Raw genomic sequence first — 24,094 nt, 5'->3', positions numbered from 1 at the left:
AACATTGTTCTTTAGGAAACTTATTGGCCACATAAAAAGCACATTAAAATCAGTTGCATTCACAGTGGTGCTTAATGTTATGTCACTCTCAAAATCATTGTGAGTATTCAATATATCACACATACCTTATTTAGATCTGACACTAATTCCAAAGATGTAGGATGGAAATAATCTCAACTAATCTCTGTATGTATCAGTGCAGTGTAGTTATCCCCTGTATATATTACTTTAAAGTCTTTTTGAGTTTTGACATTAAAAACTGCTCTGGTTGTTCTAGGCTCCAGAATTGGCACGGCAGAGGTGTTTTACCTGTATGCCAGCGGCCCTGACCTCACCTCCATCATGCCCTGCAAATATGGCAAGCCTCATGGGACACTGTCTAAGTACGTGACACAGGAGGGTCTTCAGTGTGAGCAGATACGAGAACTTCTCATGAGAAACACTGAAGTGGACATCTCATCTCTTATTGTAAGTCACCACACCTATGAATATGACTTATACCTACAGAATATTCTTTCTCCAAATTATGGCCCCTTTCCCATGTGACATGAAGTCAACTGGTCATGCAGCATTATTTAATCTTTCTTTCTTTTTTATTTGATTCTTTCATTCATTTATAAATATATATATATATATATATATATATATATATATATATATATATATATATATATATTTACCTTTAAAATCCTACAGTTGCAAATTAACACAAATATTTAACAAATGCATGCATCACTGCCACATATATGCACTTTCTTGCATATAAAAAGAGGATATTCAACCTAGTAGAAATGTAGGGTGGGACTAAATGTTATCTATTGGGAATTGATTGGATCGTGGAAGTGGGCTTTCCATACTAGAATGGACCCAGACCTGAGTGTGATTTTGATAAAACAATGCCTAAATAGCTTTTTGACTTTTGGGTAACATTATCAAAATGTGACATCAACACAAATATACTTTTTTTCCTTGTCCAAATGCATGTAGCTCCTTCTTAGAAAAAAAATAAATATGTTACAACAACATTTATTAACATTTTCCAAACAAAGAATTCCACAATATAAAGACAGTAATGCACTAAAATAGCACCAATTCAAATAAAAATATATAGGTGAAGTATTTATTGCAGTGAGCATTAAATCTCTTAACCCTCAAGCTGTGTTCCTCATTGGCTACAACTCCTTATGTTCCCGGGTCAAAATGACCGATCTATTGTGAACATTAAAGTATGTCTACAAAGTACAGTACAAATCTTTTTTTTCAAACAAGCCAGAAAAATTACGTTTTCTTAGATGTCTTGATTATTTTGAAGTATATTTTGTACTATTAGAGTTGTTTTGTGTTTAACTTTGCCTTTATCCCAATGTGTGTATGTGTGTGTGTTTGACAGGAGAGTTTAGCAGTAGTTTATGCTCCCATCACCCCGTCTCTCTACACAATATATGAGCCGGTGATCCGTCTGAAGGGTCAGGCCAAGACAGCGGTTGTCTCCCAGAGACCCTTCAGTGCTAAAGAGATCCAGAGCTCTGTGCTGGAGCCTCAGTTTCTCAGGACCATGACGGCCTGCCAGGCTCTCGGCCTACACAGCGTCCTGCACAAGATCGGAGGCACTGGGGCTTTTGTCTTCCTGTTTGCTCGGGTATGGGTTTATTTGTGTATTTGTCACCAGTAGAGACCATGAATGAATGGAATGAAATCACTGGTCACATTGTTTCTTTCGCCTTATGGCCCAAACATACTCTGCGCAAGTACGTGGATGCAGATGCACCTTGCTACGCAAGCTCGATTTCATGCGTCGTTGCGTTGTGAAATGTGTCAGCGCTTAATTCATAACACAATGCAAGTACGCGCTGCATTTTCAGCTTTGCCGCAAGGGGCACTAGAGCGGATTTTCTTCTTTCAGTCAACAACTGTCATGACTTTTTCTCCGTGTCTCTCCCCACTCCACAACTATCGACTCATCTACCGCATCCGGGCTGCATCCGAACACATAGGCAGCTGAGTTGCTGCCTAATCAGCTAATGGCTTAACTGACAGCTGTTTTGAATGAATGGTGCTCTTAAGGAAACTGGTCTCTGAACAGTTTGAAAAGCACCTTATTTTCATCCTGCCTCTGTATACAGCCTCTGGAGGCAGCATTTTCCTGGTTTCGGACACGGCACCGGTTTCGTGGTCACGCCTAAAAAATCTATTGCCCCCTTGTGGTCTATGTTTGAAACCGCCAGATCAACGCAAGAGCGCACGTAATGTTTGTACAGTGTGACCACACATTTGTGTATTTTGTGAAGTATGTTTTGACCTTTACACCGCAGTGTATCCTGTGTACGCAGCTCTCGATGTTTATATTGTACTTACATGGTGTCAGGTGCGCTCACTGCGCTGCAATTATGTAAACAAAAATGTTTTGTAAACGTAATGAACCAAAAACCAACTTTTATGCTGCTTTTCTATGCTTTTGGAGCTTGACAGTAACAATTGTGATCCTCTCATTCCTCATTCTTGTGTTTTACAAGTGAAAAATGTCCTACTCGTTTTGAACGAGGAGGGTGAGAAATTGATGGATAATATATAATTGCTATTATATATTAACATTGCTCCTTCAGTAGTATCACTTATTATTTATTTTCTTTTTGGATGTTTTACAAGTATATAGGCATTATTAAAATGTTTATGTAACACAGAATGCATACAGAAAAACAATTAAGAACCACTGCCGCCCTTCAGGATCATGGGTGGTGTAGATCTTCACTAGGAATTCTGTAATTAAAAACAAATTTTCAATTAAGATGAAATAACACAGATTGATGGCTTCAGCAGAAGTGTATACCATCGATTATCAACCTCAGAGCTCACAGTAGGTCTGTCTTTAAAGGTTTATAAGTTATCTTGAAGAATCAATTCATCCACGGAGAAAATAAATGGAGTTCTTACTTCCGGAACCAGACTGCTGCTTTCTATAGCAGTGGACCGAACTTTCTCAAAATGCATTGTTTTTAAGAAAAAACAAACACTGTAAATTATTATTTTGTTTTGAAATAAAAAGAAGCAATATGATGGTTTTTTTCCCTTTTTGATTTAATAATTAATGCACCAGAGGGTGAGTTTTTGTGCAAGTAGTGTAATAATACATGGTTTCTTTCATTCACTGGGCAAAATTGAATTTTTGGTCAGCATGTTCTGGTCCACAATTCTCTCTTGTACACAGTGTTCCCTTTACATTTACATTTACATTTATGCATTTGGCAGACGCTTTTATCCAAAGCGACTTACAGTGCCCTGATTACAGGGACAATCCCCCTGGAGCAACCTGGAGTTAAGTGCCTTGCTCTAGGACACAATGGTGGTGGCTGTGGGGATTGAACCAGCAACCTTCTGCTTACCAGTTCAGTGCTTTAGTCCACTACGCCACCACCACTCCTTTAGACATCTCTCAACAGTCACCTCAAAGCCTTACTGTTTTTCTCTTATTTCAAATTAGCCTGTGTCACGATAACAAGCACTACATCTAACACAGATGCAAATGTTGCTGATTTTAAACAAACATATTGTAAGAAAAATCATTGTTAATGATGATAATTTATAGATGTTGAAAAGCAACCTTAGTTTTACAGTGTAAAATATACTGATGAAATCTGATGAAATATTGAAGAGGAGAAAAGCTTATTAACACTGCAACAGATGCATAACCATGTAATTGAAATGTTATAAAGGGATAGTTAAAATGCAAATTTTGCCTTAATTTTTTCACCCTCATGTTGTTCCAGACCAGTATGACTTACTTTCTTCTGGTGATGTCAAAAGTACCGGTACTTCAGTACCAATTTAATTAAATAAATAAACAGTCTGCATGTGCTGCGAGCTGCAAAGTGAATGTGTGGAGCCGCTCATATGCTGAAAACACCACAGTTCATGAGCGCTGTGTGCTCTGTTTATTTTAATAGATGACAGAAGAGACATTAACTGTGACACACGCGTCTCCTGTAGACTATATATTTATATAATTAAATCAAAGCATTTTGCGCTTTAATTATCACACTGGGTCATAATCTGGAAGTGTGAAACTACCGTCAAAACACAACCAGAATACGTTCATGTAATTGTGACAGACGTATATAACTAGTGTTTAGTAAAATGTATTTGAATTATTATTATTATTATTATGTTGAATCTACAGTATATCTCTGTGCTGTTGTACTGAATAGAGGTCGACCGACAGTGGATTTTGCCGATACGATAACTAAGGTGGGGGAAAAGGCCAAAAAGCGATTGATCGACCGATAGTTTTTTCTTCTAAGATTTAGCCAATAGAATTCCCTACAATGAAGGGCACAGACATTGAGCCTCCAAAATGAATAAAATCCCAAAAGCAGTTTATTGTGCAACCAATATCTCAATAATAACCAGAGAAATTAAGATTTGGTGCATAACGCAGAACTTTTAACTATAAACATCCCTGAAATACACCCGGGACTCTTATTATGAAATGAAAGAGACTCCATTGCAATGCTCTACAGTGTATGTGAGAAGCTTTTTTAGCTTTATATATATATATATATATATATATATATATATATATACATAGTGTTATATATACAGTATATTTCACCAGTTGAGGTTTATTGATGAGGAATAAAAAAATCTATCGGGAACTATCGGTATAGATATTTGCAGATAACTGATAGTTCAAAAAAGCGACTATCGGCACCAATTAATGGGTAAAACCGATATATCGGTCTACCTCTAATACTGAATAGAAGTTTTCATTTATAATGGGGTGCTCTGTTGGGCTGCACTTTATTTGACAAAAATAAGATGTGTTTTAGACATGATAAATGTTGTTGTGAGAATCTTTACTAAAGCTCTTCATTTAATATATATACATACATTTTGTTTTGGTCTTGATTCCCAATAGATTTCCTGATGGAACTTTGGTTTTGATTCACTCTTTCGTTCTGTTATTGTCTCTCGTAGGTGGTGGAGGTGAGTGATTGCGAGCGGACTCAAGCTCTGGCCCTGCAGGTGCTGCTTTCCTTGGTTAAACACAACCAGCATCGCACACAAGAGATGGAGTGTTACCACGGTTACTCCATGATTCACCAGGTGCTCATCAAACCCAAGTGCAATGTGGGATATCACATTCTGAAGGTGAGTTTTAGTATAATAAATGTCAATCATAAGCCAAAAAAACAGATTGTTTCCATTTTGACAAATGTATGACTTGTATCTCAATCTTTACACTGACACCCGTGCCACATTATGGTTTGTGTGTGCCGTAGTGCTGAACGGCGCAGCCAGCTGGTCATCAGCATTAATGAAGTCTGACTGTGGGAGCAAAAGCTCTTGTGTCTCTCTCTGGACACAAGTGGGGCATATTGAGTGATGACATGTGTATTTAGTCATACGTAATTTTGAGTTAACATGGGCTTTATTTTTTTTCGTGTACTTTGACAATGTTTAACAGCATGAACAGTGCAGGAAATTTTAGATTTATTTAGAAAGTGTGTGTGTGTGTGATAGACGTTGCTGGACGGCTGCTGCAGTGGCTCTATCCTGACGCTCGGAGAGGACGGTCAATTTCATCTGAACACTGAATCTACTGCAGTGGTACAAGATCTCCAGCTGCTGTCTGAAATACTGCTGGACTGGAAGATATGGGCCAAAGCTCAGGTACACACACACACACACACACACACAGAATTTCACATGAAGCTCTACGGGTTTCCACAGAATTCGTGCTGCTTTCAAATCAGATCAAAAGAAACATAAGGGGTTGATTTTGATCAAAACGAACAGATTTCAGCTTTTTACCTTTTTGTTAGATGAAGGTCTCATTAAAACTGAATTGGAAATTTTTTACCAGGCCTTCATCGTTTAATTTTGGTCCTTTTTTAAATGGCTTTTATGTCTAGATTTGACTGTTTTAGCCTCGTCCCAAAACCAGACTTTCAATATTAAATTATGAAAATCCATTATACTGTAAATTCCAAATTATTACATTTAAAAATATGATCATCTAAACAAAGAGTGAAATTAACATGAACCATTTCAGTGTTTATTGTGTGACAGTGTTTCCCACACAGGATTTTGTGAGGCTGTGGTGGGTGAACGTCGGACCCTCTAGGGGGGTATGGGGGCATACACCCCCAAAATCTGGGGCACTTTGAGAGCAAAAGCAAAGATCTGTGAAGAACTTTGTGCTCTTGTAAACACGTTTGACTGACTGACTGTCTGGGAGTGAGAGATGCTTTGCCGAAGCTCTTTTATGTTATTATGAGAAGTGTAAAAATATTTTCGGTTCATTATGAAACTGTGGCGGGACAAATTAGGGCCGCCACAGTCTAGGAAATTAATGGGAAACACTGTTAAAATGATTTGTAGAAATATTTCAAAAAGTACGTCTGTCTTAGAGTTGTGGCATCATTTCCATCACACCAAACAATTTTGCCCCAAATAACGTTTTTTCAAAAGTTAGTGTACTTGTTAACCAAGTGGACAAAAGTTTCATTGTAGAGCATGAAATATGAGACAAAACAAAGATAAATCAAGGAAAATGTCACTTGTGAGCGAGCAGAAGACTTTCAGTGGGGCGTCATTCCCAATCAAGCTGTAATTTTGCCGAACTGTACAAAAATGTTGTGTTTAGGATCCATAAAATGTTAGCTATGAAAGTAGCCATTGCAAGACAGTGGTCAGTCATTTTATTTTATTTCCAAAAACGTTAAAAATGTCATTTCCACCAGCATCATTTCCAGCACAGAATTCTATTAAACACAATTCAGAATTTTAGATGTGCTGGAAACCGTCAGAAATTCACTTTCATGTTAAGAGGCTATATTTGGCTCCTGGATTTGATTTTCAGGGGCATTTTTTATCTTTATGTGGGCATTTTATTCTAAACGTTCAAAACAAACTGTCTCATTGTTTATTTAAAAAAAGCGTTTCATTCTTTGATACAAACTCACAAGATTGAGAATTAATTGCCTTCTACCCTAAGGATTAAATCAACTCATGTTTTATTCATCTCCTCTATTCTATTCTATCTATCCTATCTATTCTGCAAAATAATGCATATTTTCCGCAATTAGCACAGAAAATGTGAAAAAAGTGTGCCGATTCCATGTGAGAATGCCCACCAATCCAACACATCCAAACCTAACTGAGCGTCTGTGAGTCTGCTACAGTAAGTGTCACTATTATTCATTATTTATTGTGTGTGTATTATAGTGTGGTGTGTGGGAGACGCTGCTCATGGCTCTAGAGATCCTCATCCGGGTGCATCATCCACAGCAGATGTTCAACATCCGTCAGCTTCTGAAGGCTCAGGTGGTCCATCGCTTTCTGCTCACCTGCCAGGTGCTTCAGGTGAGAGCAGAGGTCATGACCTCATGGACCCTGAAAAGATCTAAAATGTGATCGTTTTATTTAATGGCCAGTGCCCTAACAAATGTTAAGTATGAACTAGATTTGGAAAAGACAGCTAAAGAATGGTAAAATGATAGTTAGAGATGTTGCAAACCCAGTTACACTGCCATACAAAGTAGGACTGGGCCATATGCAAGAATGTTTTCATAGGAAAATATTGCAATATCTGATCACATCATCAACTCCCCTGCCTATAGGTCAGTGAATAGGTATTTATGCTTTGATTTTGAAATTAAAAATGTAATTAATTTATTGAAACATGAAAACCAGTAACCACCTTCCAAATTCAAATATTTACCGTCTTCAACGACCTCATTTGCAGTCACGCAATTATCAGTGAAAACAGGTTGAAAGTACAAATTAACATCTAAAGACAATTATGTATGTAAACATAATAATAATAATAATAGCTGAAATATAAATAAACCATTACCTCTCGAAAGTTCAACATAACCCACATCTTTTCTAATTCCATAAAATGACTGCAACAGTTTGTTACTTCATTTAATCTGTGCTTTAACGAACAGAAAAGCCCAGTTTTCCTATTTTGTGTAAGCCTAATAATTTCCACTGTTCTTTTTTGAATTTTTGTTTGTATAGTGTTTCTATAATGCTGCCTAAAGAAAAGAAAATAGAACAAAATTTTAGGTTCAAGGTGAACGTGTTCTTGTAATCTTTTTTTATTAAATCAGTTTCTTTAATGCAAAGATGTATATAAAGTGAACCTGCAGAGTTGCGTTCACAACGCATGTTTAAGGGATAGTTCACCCAAAAATGAAATTTCTCTCATTATTTACTCACCCTCATAATATCCCAGGTGTGTCTGACTTTCTTCCTTCAGCAGAACACATTTGAAGAAAACTGAAAAATATCTCCGCTCAGTAGGTCCTTAGAATGCAAGTGAATGGTGATTTTTCTTTTGAAGGCCCAAAAATCACAGACAGTCAGTATAAATGTCATCGATACGACTCCAGCTGTTAAATTAATGTCTTCTAAAGCGATACGATCGTTTTGGTGTGAAAATCATAAATATTTAAGTACTTTTTTTAACTTTAAACCATGCTTCCAGTCGGCAGCGGTACGCGTGTGACGTAATTGCATTGGCATTTGAAACATGCGAGAACTGACGCACATACGACACACATGAAGAGCAGCGCTGTTTACAAGTGAGAAGGAGGAACACTTTACAGAAGCTCGGTTGGTTTTGGTTTAGATCTGTATTTATCTGTTTCTTTACTCACAATGGTGCGTTTGTGTGCTTATCCTGGATGTCTCAAACGAGTGGAGAACGTGAGATTTCCTTGATATCCATGGCAACACGAACATATCACACGAGAGACCACTTTGACTCCACCCTCTCGTGAAGCGTTGGATTATAGTTAAAAAGTACTTAAATATTGATCTTTTTTCGCACCAAAATCGATCGTAGAAGACATAAATTTAACAGCTGGAGTCGTATCGATGACATTAATACTGACTGTCTGTGATTTTTGGAGCTTCAAAAGAGAAATCGCCATTCACTTGCATTTTAAGGACCTGCTGAGCGGAGATATTTTTCTATTTTTCTTCAAATGTGTTCTGGTGAAGAAAGAAAGTCATACACACCTGGGATATCATGAGGGTGAGTAAATGATGAGAGAAATTTCGTTTTTGTACGAACCCTTTAAGTACAAACTGCTTCATGGAAATAAAACAAACTAATTTCAGTGAGCACCTCCTCTGAGGTCATTTGCAGCATTTTCATAGATGACAATATTCTTGCAAACAGTTTTCAGATGACTGAAACAAAAAAGCAAAAGTGAGAACTCTTGACATGGGCATGTACCACGAGACAAACTTGTGCTGCATGCCTCTAAACAAACAAAATCAGACACATGCATTGACGGCTTTTCTTTCGTCTGTTCTTAAAAATAGGATAAAATGTGTTTCTTCAATTGCGTGTCTTTGTGTTTAACAGCTTTTCTTGTTATGTGCCCGAGACGTCTTATAGAACGATGAGCAAAATTACTCGCCACCGCGCATAAAAAACCCACATTTGGCGGGTTAAGCGTGCTAATTTCACACCCTGGGCTACTATTTAATATGTTATGCAACTTCCCAGCTCCTTGGTTTTGTCATTCCTGATATTGTCGATCATCATCTGTCAATAAGTGTTGCAGTTGGCATCGGGATGTTTGTCAGATATTGTCGATATCCGATTATATCGCCCTATCGCCCAGCCCTACTATAAATATACTACAAATCGCAGTAACTATGGCAACACTGAGACTGAGAAAAATGGCTTCCAAATTTGGGAATTGTCCCAAAAAATGAATCAAAATTCAGCATGTGTATATTACAATGACATCATCACATCATAGCATGCAGCGTCATCAGAGCTGCTTCTTTCTTCTCGTAGGAGCATCGGGACGAGTACCTGACCTCCATCCCTCAGGAGGTCTGCCTGTCCTTTGTCAAAATCATCCAGGAGGTTTTGGGTTCTCCTCCAGATCTGGACCTGCTGAGGCTGGTCTATAACTTCCTATTGGCCGTGCACCCCCCCACGAACACTTATGTGTGTCACACGCCCACCAGCTTCTACTTCTCCCTGCACATTGGTGAGCACAACTCTTGAAAAACCAATGTTGATTGTTGCGACTTGAGTCAGCACATTAGTGGAATAATTCCTCATGTCTTTCCAAACTCATATGACTGTCTTTCTTCCATGGAGCACAAGACGAGTTCTTAGTCCATGTCCACACTAAGATGGCTTTGGTTGTTTTTTGTATGTGTAAGTATGTGGTTATGGATAACGTTTTCAAAAGGAGGAAAGAGAAACTCTAGTGTGGATTAGAGGCATAAATGTGGCAAAATCAATGTGTTTTCAACTGAGAACATCTAGAGCTGTTCAGCCGTGATGTCAGTTTGTAGGCGAACCCAGAAGTCTGATTCACCATGGGATTTTCCTATGGGTTTTATAATGGGGTTTTCAACTTATGAGAAAAATAATGTCTGTACTAAACATTACTTGACGATACTTATAAGTTTTGGTCTACAAAATAAATTAAACACTTTCATATCTCAAACGTGAATTTTGAAGCCGCCGTGTGTTTAAAACAAAATACGTATGCAATACAATATGGCTTCAAAATTCACGTTTGAGGTATGATTGTGTGTGTGTGTTCGCCATATGCTAATAAAAATAGCATAATACCTCTGAAATTTTGTCTGTGCATTTATTTTGACTGTAGTAAGTAACTTCTTGATCCGAAACCAGCTGTTATTAGGTGTGAATCTTGATGATCACATGTGTGTGACTTTATTTTTTGTATTATTTATTATCAGTTCTGTATTATTGTATTATTTATTATCAGTTCTGTATTATTGTTGTCAACAACCTTATATTGTTGTGGATGTCTCAAGGTGGCTACTGTATTTTCACTTTTCGGAGAGCTCAATAAAATTTTCAAATGATATTTTGGGTGCATTTGTGAGATATTAAATGTAACTGATTGTGTAAAATAGGCATATAATATTGTTTCATATCGATCGCAGGCCCCTTAATCAAATTGAAATCACATCGTTGCAGACTTTGAGGTTTCGGCAAACATCGGATCGCTGGCTAAGAGAATCAATATAAGACTGTATCTTGATGGAACTTGCGAGAGACACCCCTAGAGCTAGATAGCGTAAACTCCCTCCCATACGAAAAAGACGTGTAGACAAATAATATACTATACTAGTCAAACCATCATAAAACCATTAAGATGCACCAAACATACCGTACTTTTTATTAATTACACCAAAAATTAGCGAATATGGCCAGCTACCTAGGAACAACTGAGTTACTTTGCATTGGCAAATTGATGATCGTGTATCGCAACGTACTAAAGCCATTCCTCCAGCAAGGTTGAGCACGGTTAGAAAACAGTGCCAAGAAATCTGGTACGAGTACGGTTTGTCATCATGCCGTGCCGAACCGTGCTCAGGTGGAAATGTTACTGGAACCGCACCTTACCTGCTCGGAACTATTCGGCCCGATGGTAAAAAAGCGGCTAATGTCAGAGCTTCAGTTTTCAGTAAAAGCAAAGTTGGTGAAGTATACAGTCAAGCTCCAAAAAAGACAGAAAAAAGTAGTCCAATCTTCTGAAGCCAACAATAGCTTTGTGTTAGAATCGGACCAAACGTTTATTGGTAACAATTTACAGTAAGGTTGTATTCGTTAACATAAGTTAGAGCTGTACATTTATGACGATAATCATAATTATTGGAAGATAAGAAAGCCATATAGGTTTGGTCATGAGGGTGAGTTAATGATGAAATAATTTACATTTTTGGGTGAACTATCCCTTTAATGCTTTTACTTGGCAGGCCTACTGTTAATATTTAGTTTGACAACACTTAAACTGTAAAATTTTGGTTCATGCATTGTTTTTATCAAATCATTTTTGTGGTTGGTAGATGGTAAGCTGTACCAGGAAAAAGTTCAGTCCATGATGTACCTGCGGCAATCCAGCAGTGGAGGAAAATCCGCCTGCAGCTCTGTGGTGTCTCTCTCTCCCACCATTATCACAGAGATGCCTGCTGAAGGTAAAACACATCACTTCCACCCAGCTCAGGGTCAGCGTCACCTCCAATCTCTTTAAAGCAGCAGACTTGTGATCATTAACCACCCGAACGCTCGCCGATGATTATGTAGTTTTCAGGGAGGAGTCAGAATCTGAAATATATTCACACTTACTCATTCTGTCGCCACTTTATAACCGTCTCCATTATTTGCTGAAAATGTCCTTGTCTGGTTGTATCGCCCTGCTGCATTAACGCTTTGAAACTCATGACCTTTAGAGAATACAGTCATTCAATCATCAATACAATCAAATCAATTACAGCGCAGACCTGTCTCTGTAAAATTGCTTTCAGGAATAAGACCAAACCAGAGTGCAGTCAACAGGTGACAATGCTATACAATGTGCAAGTGTTTTTTTAAGTGTTATTCTTGCATAGCCAAGTGTATAGTGAAGAAATATTTTTAAGTTCTTTATGAACTATCGTCAAACCAGTTTTAAAGCTACACTATGTAACTTTTGGCCCTCTAGCGGTTGAAGCATAAAACTGCAATTTACTTGCAGAGGAACACTGTTTTGGGAATTACGTGAGTCGAGCTTCGGCTCTGCTCTTCTGCACGGATGAATATGATGGTTTGAGGAGTTCCGGTGTAACCAAGGTTACAAGCGATCATCTTATCAGAGCGAATGTCATTAACAACAACAAAACTCGCCCCCTCCCCTCAAATAAAGAAAGAAAAAATATGAAAGGAAGAAAAAGACGGATATCCAGAAAATGAGCAGGTTAGCAGCATATCTTTGCTGTTGTTTTGACTTATTGAAAACAATTGTTTCAAAATAAATAACATTACAAAAGTTAGGCAATGCTGACATTCGACATATCAGATAAAGTCAAACGGTGAAACTATTATAACTATTATAGACTAAGGTAGTACCTGGTATAGAGACTGACGTTGTTACCAGCATAAAGTAATTTGTTTCCGTTGTCCTTCCTTGAAAATGAAATCAAGCACTACAGTACCACAATCCATTATAAAATGCCACTAACGCTATCTAACGAACTACCGCGCTAAGAGAGCTACCTGGCTAACTATCAATCCAATAAAATATCTTACCTATCGAACAAGAAAACTCTCTGGGTCAGTTTGAAATCCTTTCAGATCTCTTAGTTGTCACCACCTCTGAAAAAGCCAAGCCGATGTTGTTTGGTGTTTTATTACGGGCTCTGTCGTTTTCCCTTTTTGTTTGCAGACTCTTCTTGGTTCGAGGTTTCTTTCTTTTCCCAGAGGATTGCCTTTTTAAATGATCCATGGTCAATGTCGCTCATTTGTTGTGGCTACAAACTTTCGGCTTCAAAATACTACCACACCTATCACCGCACATATACACGCGCTGTATAGCTGGACCTTATTTTCTTTATTTACGGACATGACGTAAGCAAAAAAATATATAAAAATTGTGCATAATTGTTTTAGTAAAATAACTATTTAAAACCAATTGTTTGTTCCATTGTCATAACTGGTCAAGTTTGAACGGTATGAGAAAAAACAGTTGTGACCTTTCACCTTCGGACTTTCTAGATGTTATGCAGCTTTAAGTAGTTTTTTTGTACATCTATGAATCAAATTTGACCCAAAAATCTTTCAAAATTTCTCCTTCAAAATGTAACCCCTAGCCCCATACTGTTCTCTGGCTCAGTGGTTCCCAAGCTGGGTGCCGCGGCACCCCTAGCCAGTGCTGGCGGCTTCCGCTCAGTTTAATATTTTAATAGCCACCATTTAAAAGTACCGAGTACTGACTCAATTCCATACCTACGCACTATTTGTCTACAGATGGAAGCTTTTTAAACACTCACATGCGTATGTGTGCATGCTGTCTATAGAGCGCTCTTTTCATGTGGTGAATGCAGCTCAGCTGCGTGCGTGAACAATTAAATGCGTTTTTTGGTGCAATATGAATGTAAACACAGACGTTAATGTACTACGGGAGTGTTAACAGATGGGACAAAAATCTGCGCCGTCTTGACGCAATATTTATTTTTAATTTTTTTATTTTCTCCCCAATTTGGAAGTCCTCATGGTGGCGTAGTGACTTGCCTCAATCCGGGTGGCTCACCGTCCTTGGCTGAATAACTTCAGAAGCTTTAAGCCCAATACATTTCAATAACAGGTCAGCTTTTCAGTCAAACTCTGATTTAATTAAATCTTTATTAATGTATATCTAAAAATCACAGAGTAAATTGAAGTTGTTCTATTTTTCATTGAATTACCTTTTTTAAATGATTAATTGCTGCTGTTACTAAAAAAGAAACTTAAAGCACTGTTGACACTTTTATTACTCTTATTTTATTACTAGCACTTGAATAATTACTTTAAAAACTTGAAGCAATGTTTATGAGAAACACTTGTTGGCTACATTATTTCAGTTTAATCTGTTAATATATCAATATTAACCTTTTTTAAATAAAGAAGTATTTTCAATTGCATATATGTTTTATTTATTTAATTTTTCAGTGGTTGGGGTGCCCTGGGGAAAAAAACACTATAAAGGGGTGCCGCAGATTAAAAAGGTTTGGGAACCACTGCTCTAGCTTCCCCACCTGTTTCACTGGGTGCTGCATCTTTCCCACAAATTGCATTCTTTTCTCTACATCAGGGTTTGTGCACACATGCACATGTCCAGACACAAACAGAGAGAGTATTTTTAACACTTTTGAACAGGTAATATGTAGTAAATACATTTACTAACATGATTTTTTGTTGCAATGTACAAATGTACAAAAATGGCCTGAAGGACAAAAGGAGGATGCAGTTTCTTAAGACAATAGGAGGATTAAAAGAGTAAAACAATGTTTGACGAATTTATGTGTCTTGGTCCTACAGTTTGCCACAGTCTCTCCCCTGAGCATGGAGATGAGGAGCTGTCACTGCGACCTCCGAGCATCGGCCCCTCTCCACACTCTTCTCCATCCCTGACACCCCGCTTGGCTCACAGGACCTTACCTGGGCACACCGAACCAGGCGAGGAGGATACCCTGGGCAGCACAGAGACCCTGAAACGTGGCGGTGACGAGCAACTCCTGAGCAGCTGCGAGTCAACAAAGACCATCTGTGATTCTCAAAACGTGTGCGGCAAGGAGGAGGGAGGTGTTGCAGGAAATCTAACACTCTCCATCAGCGTAGAGGAGGAGCATGACGGGACAGCGAGCAGCCCGGAGGAGTCCAAGGACCATTTCGATTGGACCAGTGAGGAAGCGCCGTGCCGACCGGACAGCCTCATGGGGATCCAGTCCTTCCAGGCGAGTCACAGTAATCTAGCCAGTCTGGGTTTGGCGTTTCCTGCACAGAACGGCTTGCTGGCAATCGCTCGCTGGCCAACTGTGGCTGATCGCGCCGCCCCACCAGATGACTGGGAGAGTTACACATACTCACCCGGTTATGATAGACACAGCAAAGCTGATTCCAGCAATGACAGGTACACATCAAGGGCTGAATGATTTTTATATTACAGAAAGTACTAGATGCTAGTTTTCAGTACGACTAATTTACTCTGGGTGACTCAATCTAAAACATGGAAAGGGCGTCCCAAAATGAAAAATGTATACATTATATTTTGCATAAAGATAATGAAGCCTATTTCTATGACAATAAGATTTTTTGCATTGTGACATTATTTTCATTACAATCAAGTGCATTTAAGGTGTCTGTAATCAGTACATTTTGCTTTTAAGGTTTTTTTGTAGTTTCCATTAGATTGTCATTATTAAATACTGTATTTTTACCACATTACTGTAGAATTTTTTTTGTCTCGTTTTAATCAGCATAATTTAACCCTTGTGTTGTGTTCGTTTTGTGCTAACACATTTTGTGTTCCTGGTTTATAAATCTCTCATATTGCATATATTATCATAAGATATTGCAGTAGATCTTTTTATCAACTTCTTTTTTTAGTGATTATGACAGGTTTTGAACTATATATATACACACACACGATCAGCCACAACATTAAAACCACCTGTCTAATATTGTGTAGGTCCCCCTCGTACTGCCAAAACAGCGCCAACCCTCATCTCAGAATAGCATTCACAATTGTACAGAGTGGTTATCTGAGTTACCGTAGACTTTGTCAGTTTGAACCAGTCTGGTCATTCTCTGTTGACCTCTCTCATCAACAAGACATTTCCATCCACAGAACTGCCGCTCACTGGATGTTTTTTGTTTTTGGCACCATTCTGAGTAAATTCTAGAGACTGTTGTGTGTGAAAATCCCAGGAGATCAGCAGTTACAGAAATACTCAAACCCGCCCATCTGGCGCCAACAATCATGCCACGGTCCAAATCACATTTTTTTCCCCATTCTGATGGTTGATGTGAACATTAACTGAAGCTCCTGACCCGTATCTGCATGACTTAATGCACTGCACTGCTGCCACACGATTTGCTGATTAGATAATCACATGGATGATTGTTGGTGCCAGATGGGCTGGTTTGAGTAATTCTGTAACTGCTAACAGGTGTGTGTGCGTGTGCGTTTGTGCATGTGTGTTTGTCCTTGTGCGTTTGTGCATGTGCGTGTGTGTGTGTGCGTGCGTGTGTGTGTCCAAGGACTTTGTGTGTGCAAAAACACATCCACTTATGTGCTCATCTAAAGGATTGGGATGCTCCTGAACACTTAATATTTCTGTGTTTTGTAGTCTAATCCATTCATTTCCAATGGCCGGTCACTTTTGACCGGGAACACAACAAGTGTAACAAAGTGAAATAAAACCAATAAAATGTAAAGAAAATGGTCCAAATGTTTTTTGTGTTTTAAGATGCCATATTTGATCAAAGTCAAGGAATTTTATTCCAATTGGATTAAGTAAAAAAAAAGATTAATAAAAAAAAAAAACGTCCAGGTCAAAAGTACTGGTTTGGGAACCGTCCAGTACTTTATAAATACTATATCATTTAGATTATTACAATTTAAATAGTGTATATATTTTTTTGCATCATAGCAGTGAACATTTGTTGCATAAATGTGCTTAATTGTCTTGATAATAATATTACATAATGCAAAAAAATAAAAGCTTGAATTTGAATGTTCATAAAAACAGGCTTCATTTTATTAAATATCAAATTTCACCACAAAATTAAAATAAATATGTCTCGAACATTTCTTGGTGAGATTCATCCATATATACAAATGTACTGTACATGATGTGTAATACAACCTAATGTGAACAAATTTTTATTTTATTTTTTTTAAATCATTTGGCAATAAATGCCCTCTGGAAATTATTTTCAGGGGCATTTTTATCTTAATTAGGGAATTATATTTTCCTTAACCATATATAAAATACATGGCACGTCATCCATTTACAGTATGTGAAATACTTAAAATAAATTAATTCAAATATATTCTCAATTTGAACAATTATGTCTGTTACCTATAAAATCAACCAACATCAAATACACAATTAGTAATAATGTACATATGCAAGATATCAACATAAAACAATAAATACACTACTAGTATACATTTTAAATAATTATATGGTTACTGATTTTGATGAATTCACTGCAAGTGCATTTTTGACCCCGAAATTTTAAATGTCTGGGGCATTGGGGTATTTTTGCCCCAAGCCCTGGTTAATTTCTGCCCCTGAACATAACACATCTGAAATTAACATTTAACTTAAATTACATTTATTAAAAAACAATGTTTTAAATATTTGAAAACAGAAAATGTGCATTATCCATTGTGCTGGCTGTCAGTAGATTATGGACGAATTCTGTTAATACTGTATATATACATCAGTCTGTCACTACAACGTCAAATGCACCAATCCTTTGCTCTCTTCTTTATATATTTTGTAACCGAACCACTGAAAAACTGTGTTTTTGTTTTTTGTAAACAAGGAGATCTGGCCGTCATTACTCTGATTAACCGATGTTATTTGTGTGTGTTTTGTGTATTGTTCAGGTCTAGTGCAGAAGACTGTCTGGTTCTGATCTGCTGTGGTCTGTATGATCTGTTGAGAGGAGTTCTTCTGCTGCTGCCGGATCTCCTGCTGGAGGAGGTGATGGATAAACTCATCCAGCCTGAAGCTCTGCTCATCCTGGTCAACCACTCGTCTCCTCTCATACAGCAGGGCGTCATGAAGGTCTGCTCTTGTTTATCTTTATCTCTCTCTCTCTCTCATAGCAGAGCTCTTGGGGAGACAGGGGGTAATCAGAACACACTAGATTTCTTCAATCCCATAAAAACAAGAGTGATGACATTCACTCTGCACATGCTCAGTAGAGTTCTCTCTCTGCCTGAGAAAAGGAAATGTGTGCTCGTTTCACGTTGTAGGAATTTACAACAAAATTGTTTAAAGGTTTGATGTCTTGGAAGTTAAAGTGATATACAGTACTGTGCGAAAGTCTTAGGCACATAAGATGTTTCACAAAAGCATTTGTCTTAAGATGGTTATTTATATATTCAGCTTTAGTGTGTCAATAGGAAATATAAATGTTAGACTCACAAACATTACTTTTGCAAATAGAAAAGATTAGAATAGAAGAACAGGGAGCCCTGCTACAGATGTCATGGTCCCCACAGAGCCCCCCTCTGAACATCGTGTCAGTCTGAGATTACATAAAGAGACAGAAGCAATTGAGACAGCTTAAATAGATAGAAGAACTGTGGTGAATTCTCCAAGAAGCTTTTAACATCCTATCTGCCAACAACCAAGAAAAACTGTGTCCAGGTGTATCTAGGAGAATTGGTGCTGTTTTAAAGGCAAAGGTGGTCACACTGAATACTGATTTAGCTTTTTTATGTTTACTGGACTTTGTATGACATTAACTGATAAATGAAAACTATTTACGACATATTTTTGAAGACATCCTCACTATGCAACAGTTATCACAAGTGCCTAAAACTTTTGCACAGTAATGTATATTCCATCTGTTGGTTGTTATTTAACAGTTAACATCAATGAAAGATGCCTACACTGTCACTTGAAGCTTTCAAACAAGATTTTATTATGGCTTTGTTGTTATGAGATTAATAATATATGACTGAATTGAAAGATTGAATCCTTACAATATGTATTATATTATATACAAATATGTATTATATTATTTTATATTATATTAAAAGATATATTATATTATAATATATTATATAGTTCATAAAAAGATCTAGTTGAAGACCGTTCTTGTCTTTTAGTATTTAAAATCTAATAATATTTAAGTAAAAATATACAATTTGAAATAATCACATCACACATATATTTTTAATTTAAACATATTTTCCTGACAGCTAAAATAATTATTATCATATAAAGGCAAAACCATTAATATTAAGTAATATTAATTCTTATTAAAGCAATGACCTTATTGCTTTATTATGTGCTCTTATGTAAAACACAGTGGGTGTACATATATACTGTAGATATGTAAGGAATAATTGACGACGGACCATTAAATTGTTGAAAAATAATGCACACCTGAGGTGGTAATACGTTCACGATGTGCAGCGGAGCAGCATTACACCTCGGGTGTGCATTATTTTTCAACAATTCAATGGGCCGGAGTCAATTATTCAGCTTATACCACACTTACCACACCTTAATATATCGTTCAGGGTTTTATATCTCAAGACATTTTCTGGTTTTCGTCCCTAAAACAATCTTGTGAGTGGAAATACTTTCTTCTGCCACAGATTCAGCGTTTTACTTTGATACAGCTCAAGCCTCCGTTGCTAGTTTGAAAACGTCACTTTAGAACTTGCAATGGAGGATGTGCTGCTTTTCAGCATTGGAGCAACAAGGTTGTGTGTGTGTGTGTGCAAGAAAAAGAGAGAAACTGAGAGAGATCGCGAGTGGAATTATTACCGCTAGTTATGTAGGTATTTGTGGTTCTGTGAATTCAGAATGACCGCCAGAGGTGGTGCTTAAGCACTAGTGGATTATCACAGCGCCAGCTAGATAGGTCGAGAGAATATACCAACAAAGTCATGTAGTGACATTGGCTGAGCCTGGAGGATAATACCCACATTAACTCAGCGTACAGCCTTGATACGTCTTTCTCGTGCATTCCGAGTGAACCACAGTTACCTACATAACTAGCGTTCTGTTTCATTCCTCCTGACTGCCAGAGGCAGTGCTTAAGCACTAGTGAATGACTACTACTAACATAGTCTTGAGGAATGCCACTCACCTGAAAAACATTCAAGGCTGTCCCTGAAGAACCGCTGAACTCACAGCATGAGGGATAGCAATATTGACCTTGTAGAATGTAGACACAGCTCTAGTAGAATGACAAGAGATACCTCCTGGCAAGGGCTTTTGGGATTTCTTGTATATCAGAGTGATCACCTCCACAGTCCAATATGACAATCTCTGCTTAGATACAGCGGCACCCTTCTGGACACCACCATAGCAAACAAATAACTGATCTGTTTGTCTAAGACGAACGGTAGCATCCACGTAACACCTCAAGGCTTGCACAGGACACAAGAGGTGATCCCTCGACTCATCTGATTGGGACGAACACTGAAATGCAGCCAGATTAATGGACTGATTTACAAACTGAGGAAACAGAACTTTAGGAAGAAATGGTTGATTTGGCCGAAGCACAACGCCAGAATCATCCGGCAACCAATGCATGCATAACTGTAGGATCCAACCCACAATCCCTGCACCATGAAGAGAAAAAAATTCCAATGTGCAGCGTAGAGCTGATGTGTGGATGCAGCCCTAGCACTAACAATAGTATGAACAACAGCAGGTTCACAGCAGATCCTTCCAGAGCTGAAGCTACCACGGTCTGCCCACCAATAGTCTCAGAAGTATGGGAAACCAAGGCCTAGCTGGTCATCTGGGTGCTACAAGAAGCACCCTGTGGTTGCACAGGGAGATCCTTGGTAATGTCTCCCACAACAGTGGAATAGGAGGAAATACATAAATTAGGCAGTTCGGCCACTGGTGAGACAGCGCATCCTGTCCAAATGGGCTGGAAGGATCCGCATTCCTCTGGGCCATAGAGGATACAGAGCTGCAATCATGCACCTCGTGAAAACACGAGGGGCCAGAGACAGACCGAATGGTACGACCTTGAATTGATAGTCTTGGTTTTTGAAACTGAATCGAAGAAACTTCCTGTGCTAAGGTGCAATCGGAACATGAAAGTATGCGTCCTTCAAGTTGATGCTCGTAAACCAATACTCCCTCATGACAGACCAAAGAACGTCGGTTGCGCGTAACATTCAAAAGGGCAGAGTTTTCAGGAACAAGTTTAGATGCCTTAAATCGAGAATTGGACGAAAACCACCATCTTTTTTCAAAACTAGAAAATAAGATGAATAAAAAAACCTCCCTTTGAACGAGGGAATGAACCTTTTCTATGGCTCCTTTGCCCAACAGAGAACAAATTTCCTGAGAGAGAGCCACTGAACAAACTGCATCCCTGACTACTGTAGGGACAATCCTTGAGAACTTGGGTGGACGGCGTCAAAACTGTAGAGCATACCCCCAGCCCAGGGTAGTCAAAACCCAGGAATCTACTGTTGTGCTCCTCCAGTACTGTAGGTGTTGCATTGAAAAACGATCGGCTGACGGCCCAAGCACTTCAGGCTTTATGCCAATGAGGAGGCCGAAATATTGAGCATCGTCAGCAGCACGAGGCCTCTTTGGGCTCTGAGGATGCGTAGGATGCTGCCGGAAGCATTGTTCTGGCATTGTATAGCGATAGCGAGCTTGGGCTGTCGGCACCTTAAAGGCAGGATTGTGCTGCACCTGTGTCAGCTGACAAGTGGGCTCCGACAGTTTCACACTTTTTTCCAGCAGTTCTGGAATGTTAGGCCCAAAAAGGTGTCCAGGAATGATTGGGAGGTCCTGCAGAGTCTTCTTACAATCCTCAGGCAGTTTCGCCTGAGCAAGCCACACTTGGCGGTGGGCTGCCAGAAGTGTAGCGGTAAGAGTACCTAGTTCACAGGTCACATGGCCCATAGTCAGAAGAGCCGTCTGTAGGAACTGAGAAACTGAGGGTCAACGTTTGCTGACTCCAATGTATTGGTGGTAGCGAGGAGTAACTGACAGATTGTATTCTCAGCTCAGATTATATAGGCAGCAGATTCGTATGCCTTTTTCAGCAGTGAGTCTGTGCGACCATATTGGGCACTGGGGCATCGCACATTACCCCGTAGGGCCTCGTCAGTTGACATCACCAGGGCTGCGACAGGCTGCTCTATTTCTTGAGCACAGCCCACCCTGATTGAATCTGCTTCAGTCATAGACGCTAGTGTACGAGCAGTCTTTGATCACCACTTAGGTGCACTAGACCCTGTGAGGGCTTTAGAAAATTCTGACACAAAATCTTTGCATGGTGGCATAGCAAAGGAAGTCGCAGCTGAGAACTGTCTAAAAAAGACATTGGACTGGGCTGGTTAGGCAGGTAAATTTTTCAGCCCTAGACGAGCAACCGCCATCGGAGCACAGCCAAAGTGTCATCTGAAGAGGACGGAGCCTGTCCTGATGACTGAACTGAATCCCCTCTAGAACCCCCCACAGCTGAAAGACCAGAATGAACATCCTTGGGGGAAGATTGCACAATAACATTCACAGCATCCAACTGATCGTGAAAAAGTCAGAAGCACTAGTAGAGAGCACATCAGAATGATGAGAAGAAAAGGGGAGTCAAGAGGCTCTTCCCCAATTATTTACTTGAACTATCCTCATCCTCCTGTGTTAAAGTTACAGGAGTGGCAGGCACCCCAGGCTGAAGCTATTGAAGGAGACATTTTAGCTCTAACATCTCAAAAGAAAGGACAACAACTGTCTTAGAAAGTGAATTCTCCTCCATATGATCGCTCAGTGAATTTGCCTTTTTCTTAGATGGGGGCGGGGCACCAGCTGCCGCAGACGCACAACATTTCCCAGTCCGTGTGGTGGGAGGTAACTTCGACTCCCCAAGTTTCACCATCGAATTAGGGTCTAACCCAGCTAGACGGAACCGCCTCTCCGACATAGTAAAAGACTAGCCCATAATAGCCTCTCTCAAATGCTGAATTCCCAAACAAGGCAGACAGGCATCATGGCCGTCGTCAAGGCGAAGTGTATTGGGCCGCAGCTTACATGTCAGTTGGAGGCCAGTGGCAATAGAACCGTGAGCCATGATCACTTCGTTAACAAAAACACCCCCAGATAGAACCAAAAGGCAAAGGCAAACAGAGCAGTAAATAGCCTGGGGAGATACCGCGATGATGAACAAAAAAGTAATACAATTCCTCCGGATAGAACCGAAAGGCAGTTCAGCAAGGAACGTTCGCGGAAAAACGTAAAAGAAAATATATCCACACTCTGATAACTGGCCGCCGGACTGCACCGAGGAGCACAGCGTATAACAAAAATCCAAAAAGAGCTTAAGATTTTAAAGTTAGTGGGGGACCGCCATCTTTTCAGCACTGTAAACAATAGCCACCGGATAACACCGAGATGCACGAAGTGTTATGTATAAAGTGGCTATTATCCTCGAGGCTCAGCCTATGTCACTACATGACTTTGTTGGTATATTCTCTCAACCTATCTAGCTAGTGCTGTGTGTGTGTGTGTGTGTGTGTGTGTGTGTATGTATGTATATATATATATATATATATATATATATATATATATATATATATATGTATGTGTGTGTGTATAGTGTGTGTGTGTGTGTGTGTGTGTGTATACAGTTGTGCTCAAAAGTTTGCATACACTGGCAGAAATTGTGAAATTTTGGCATTGATTTTGAAAATATGACTGATCATGCAAAAAAACTGTATTTTATTTAAGGATAGTGATCTTATGAAGCCATTTGTTATCACATAGATTTTTGGCTCCTTTTTAAATCATAATGATAACAGAAATCACCCAAATGGCCCTGATCAAAAGTTTACATACCCTTGAATGTTTGGCCTTGTTACAGACACACAATGTGACACATACAGGTTTAAATGGCAATTAAAGGTTAATTTCCCACACCTGTGGCTTTTTAAATTGCAATTAGTGTCTGTGTATAAATAGTCAATGAGTTTGTTAGCTCTCACGTGGATGCACTGAGCAGGCTAGATACTGAGACATGAGGAGTAGAAAAGAACTGTCATAAAACCTGCGTAACAAG

General features: G+C 38.9%; 1 protein-coding gene across 4 annotated transcripts in view; it reads left to right on the top strand.

Annotated features, from left to right (window-relative positions):
- The window catches only part of LOC127414352 (lysosomal-trafficking regulator-like), a 134,450-nt gene that overhangs the window by 61,337 nt on the left and 49,019 nt on the right, over positions 1-24,094 (top strand). For all 4 annotated transcript variants that reach the window (XM_051652313.1, XM_051652314.1, XM_051652317.1 and 1 more), the window contains 9 exons: positions 278-468; positions 1,391-1,639; positions 4,972-5,145; positions 5,518-5,667; positions 7,225-7,362; positions 9,821-10,019; positions 11,863-11,991; positions 14,849-15,440; positions 17,931-18,111. In XM_051652313.1, the coding sequence (XP_051508273.1) occupies positions 278-468; positions 1,391-1,639; positions 4,972-5,145; positions 5,518-5,667; positions 7,225-7,362; positions 9,821-10,019; positions 11,863-11,991; positions 14,849-15,440; positions 17,931-18,111 (2,003 nt within the window). The remainder of the gene's footprint in view (positions 1-277; positions 469-1,390; positions 1,640-4,971; positions 5,146-5,517; positions 5,668-7,224; positions 7,363-9,820; positions 10,020-11,862; positions 11,992-14,848; positions 15,441-17,930; positions 18,112-24,094) is intronic.

This window comes from Myxocyprinus asiaticus, chromosome 23 (genome assembly GCF_019703515.2).
Source record: "Myxocyprinus asiaticus isolate MX2 ecotype Aquarium Trade chromosome 23, UBuf_Myxa_2, whole genome shotgun sequence".
NCBI classification, from domain to species: domain Eukaryota; kingdom Metazoa; phylum Chordata; class Actinopteri; order Cypriniformes; family Catostomidae; genus Myxocyprinus; species Myxocyprinus asiaticus.
This window is presented reverse-complemented; position numbering and strand designations above follow the sequence as displayed.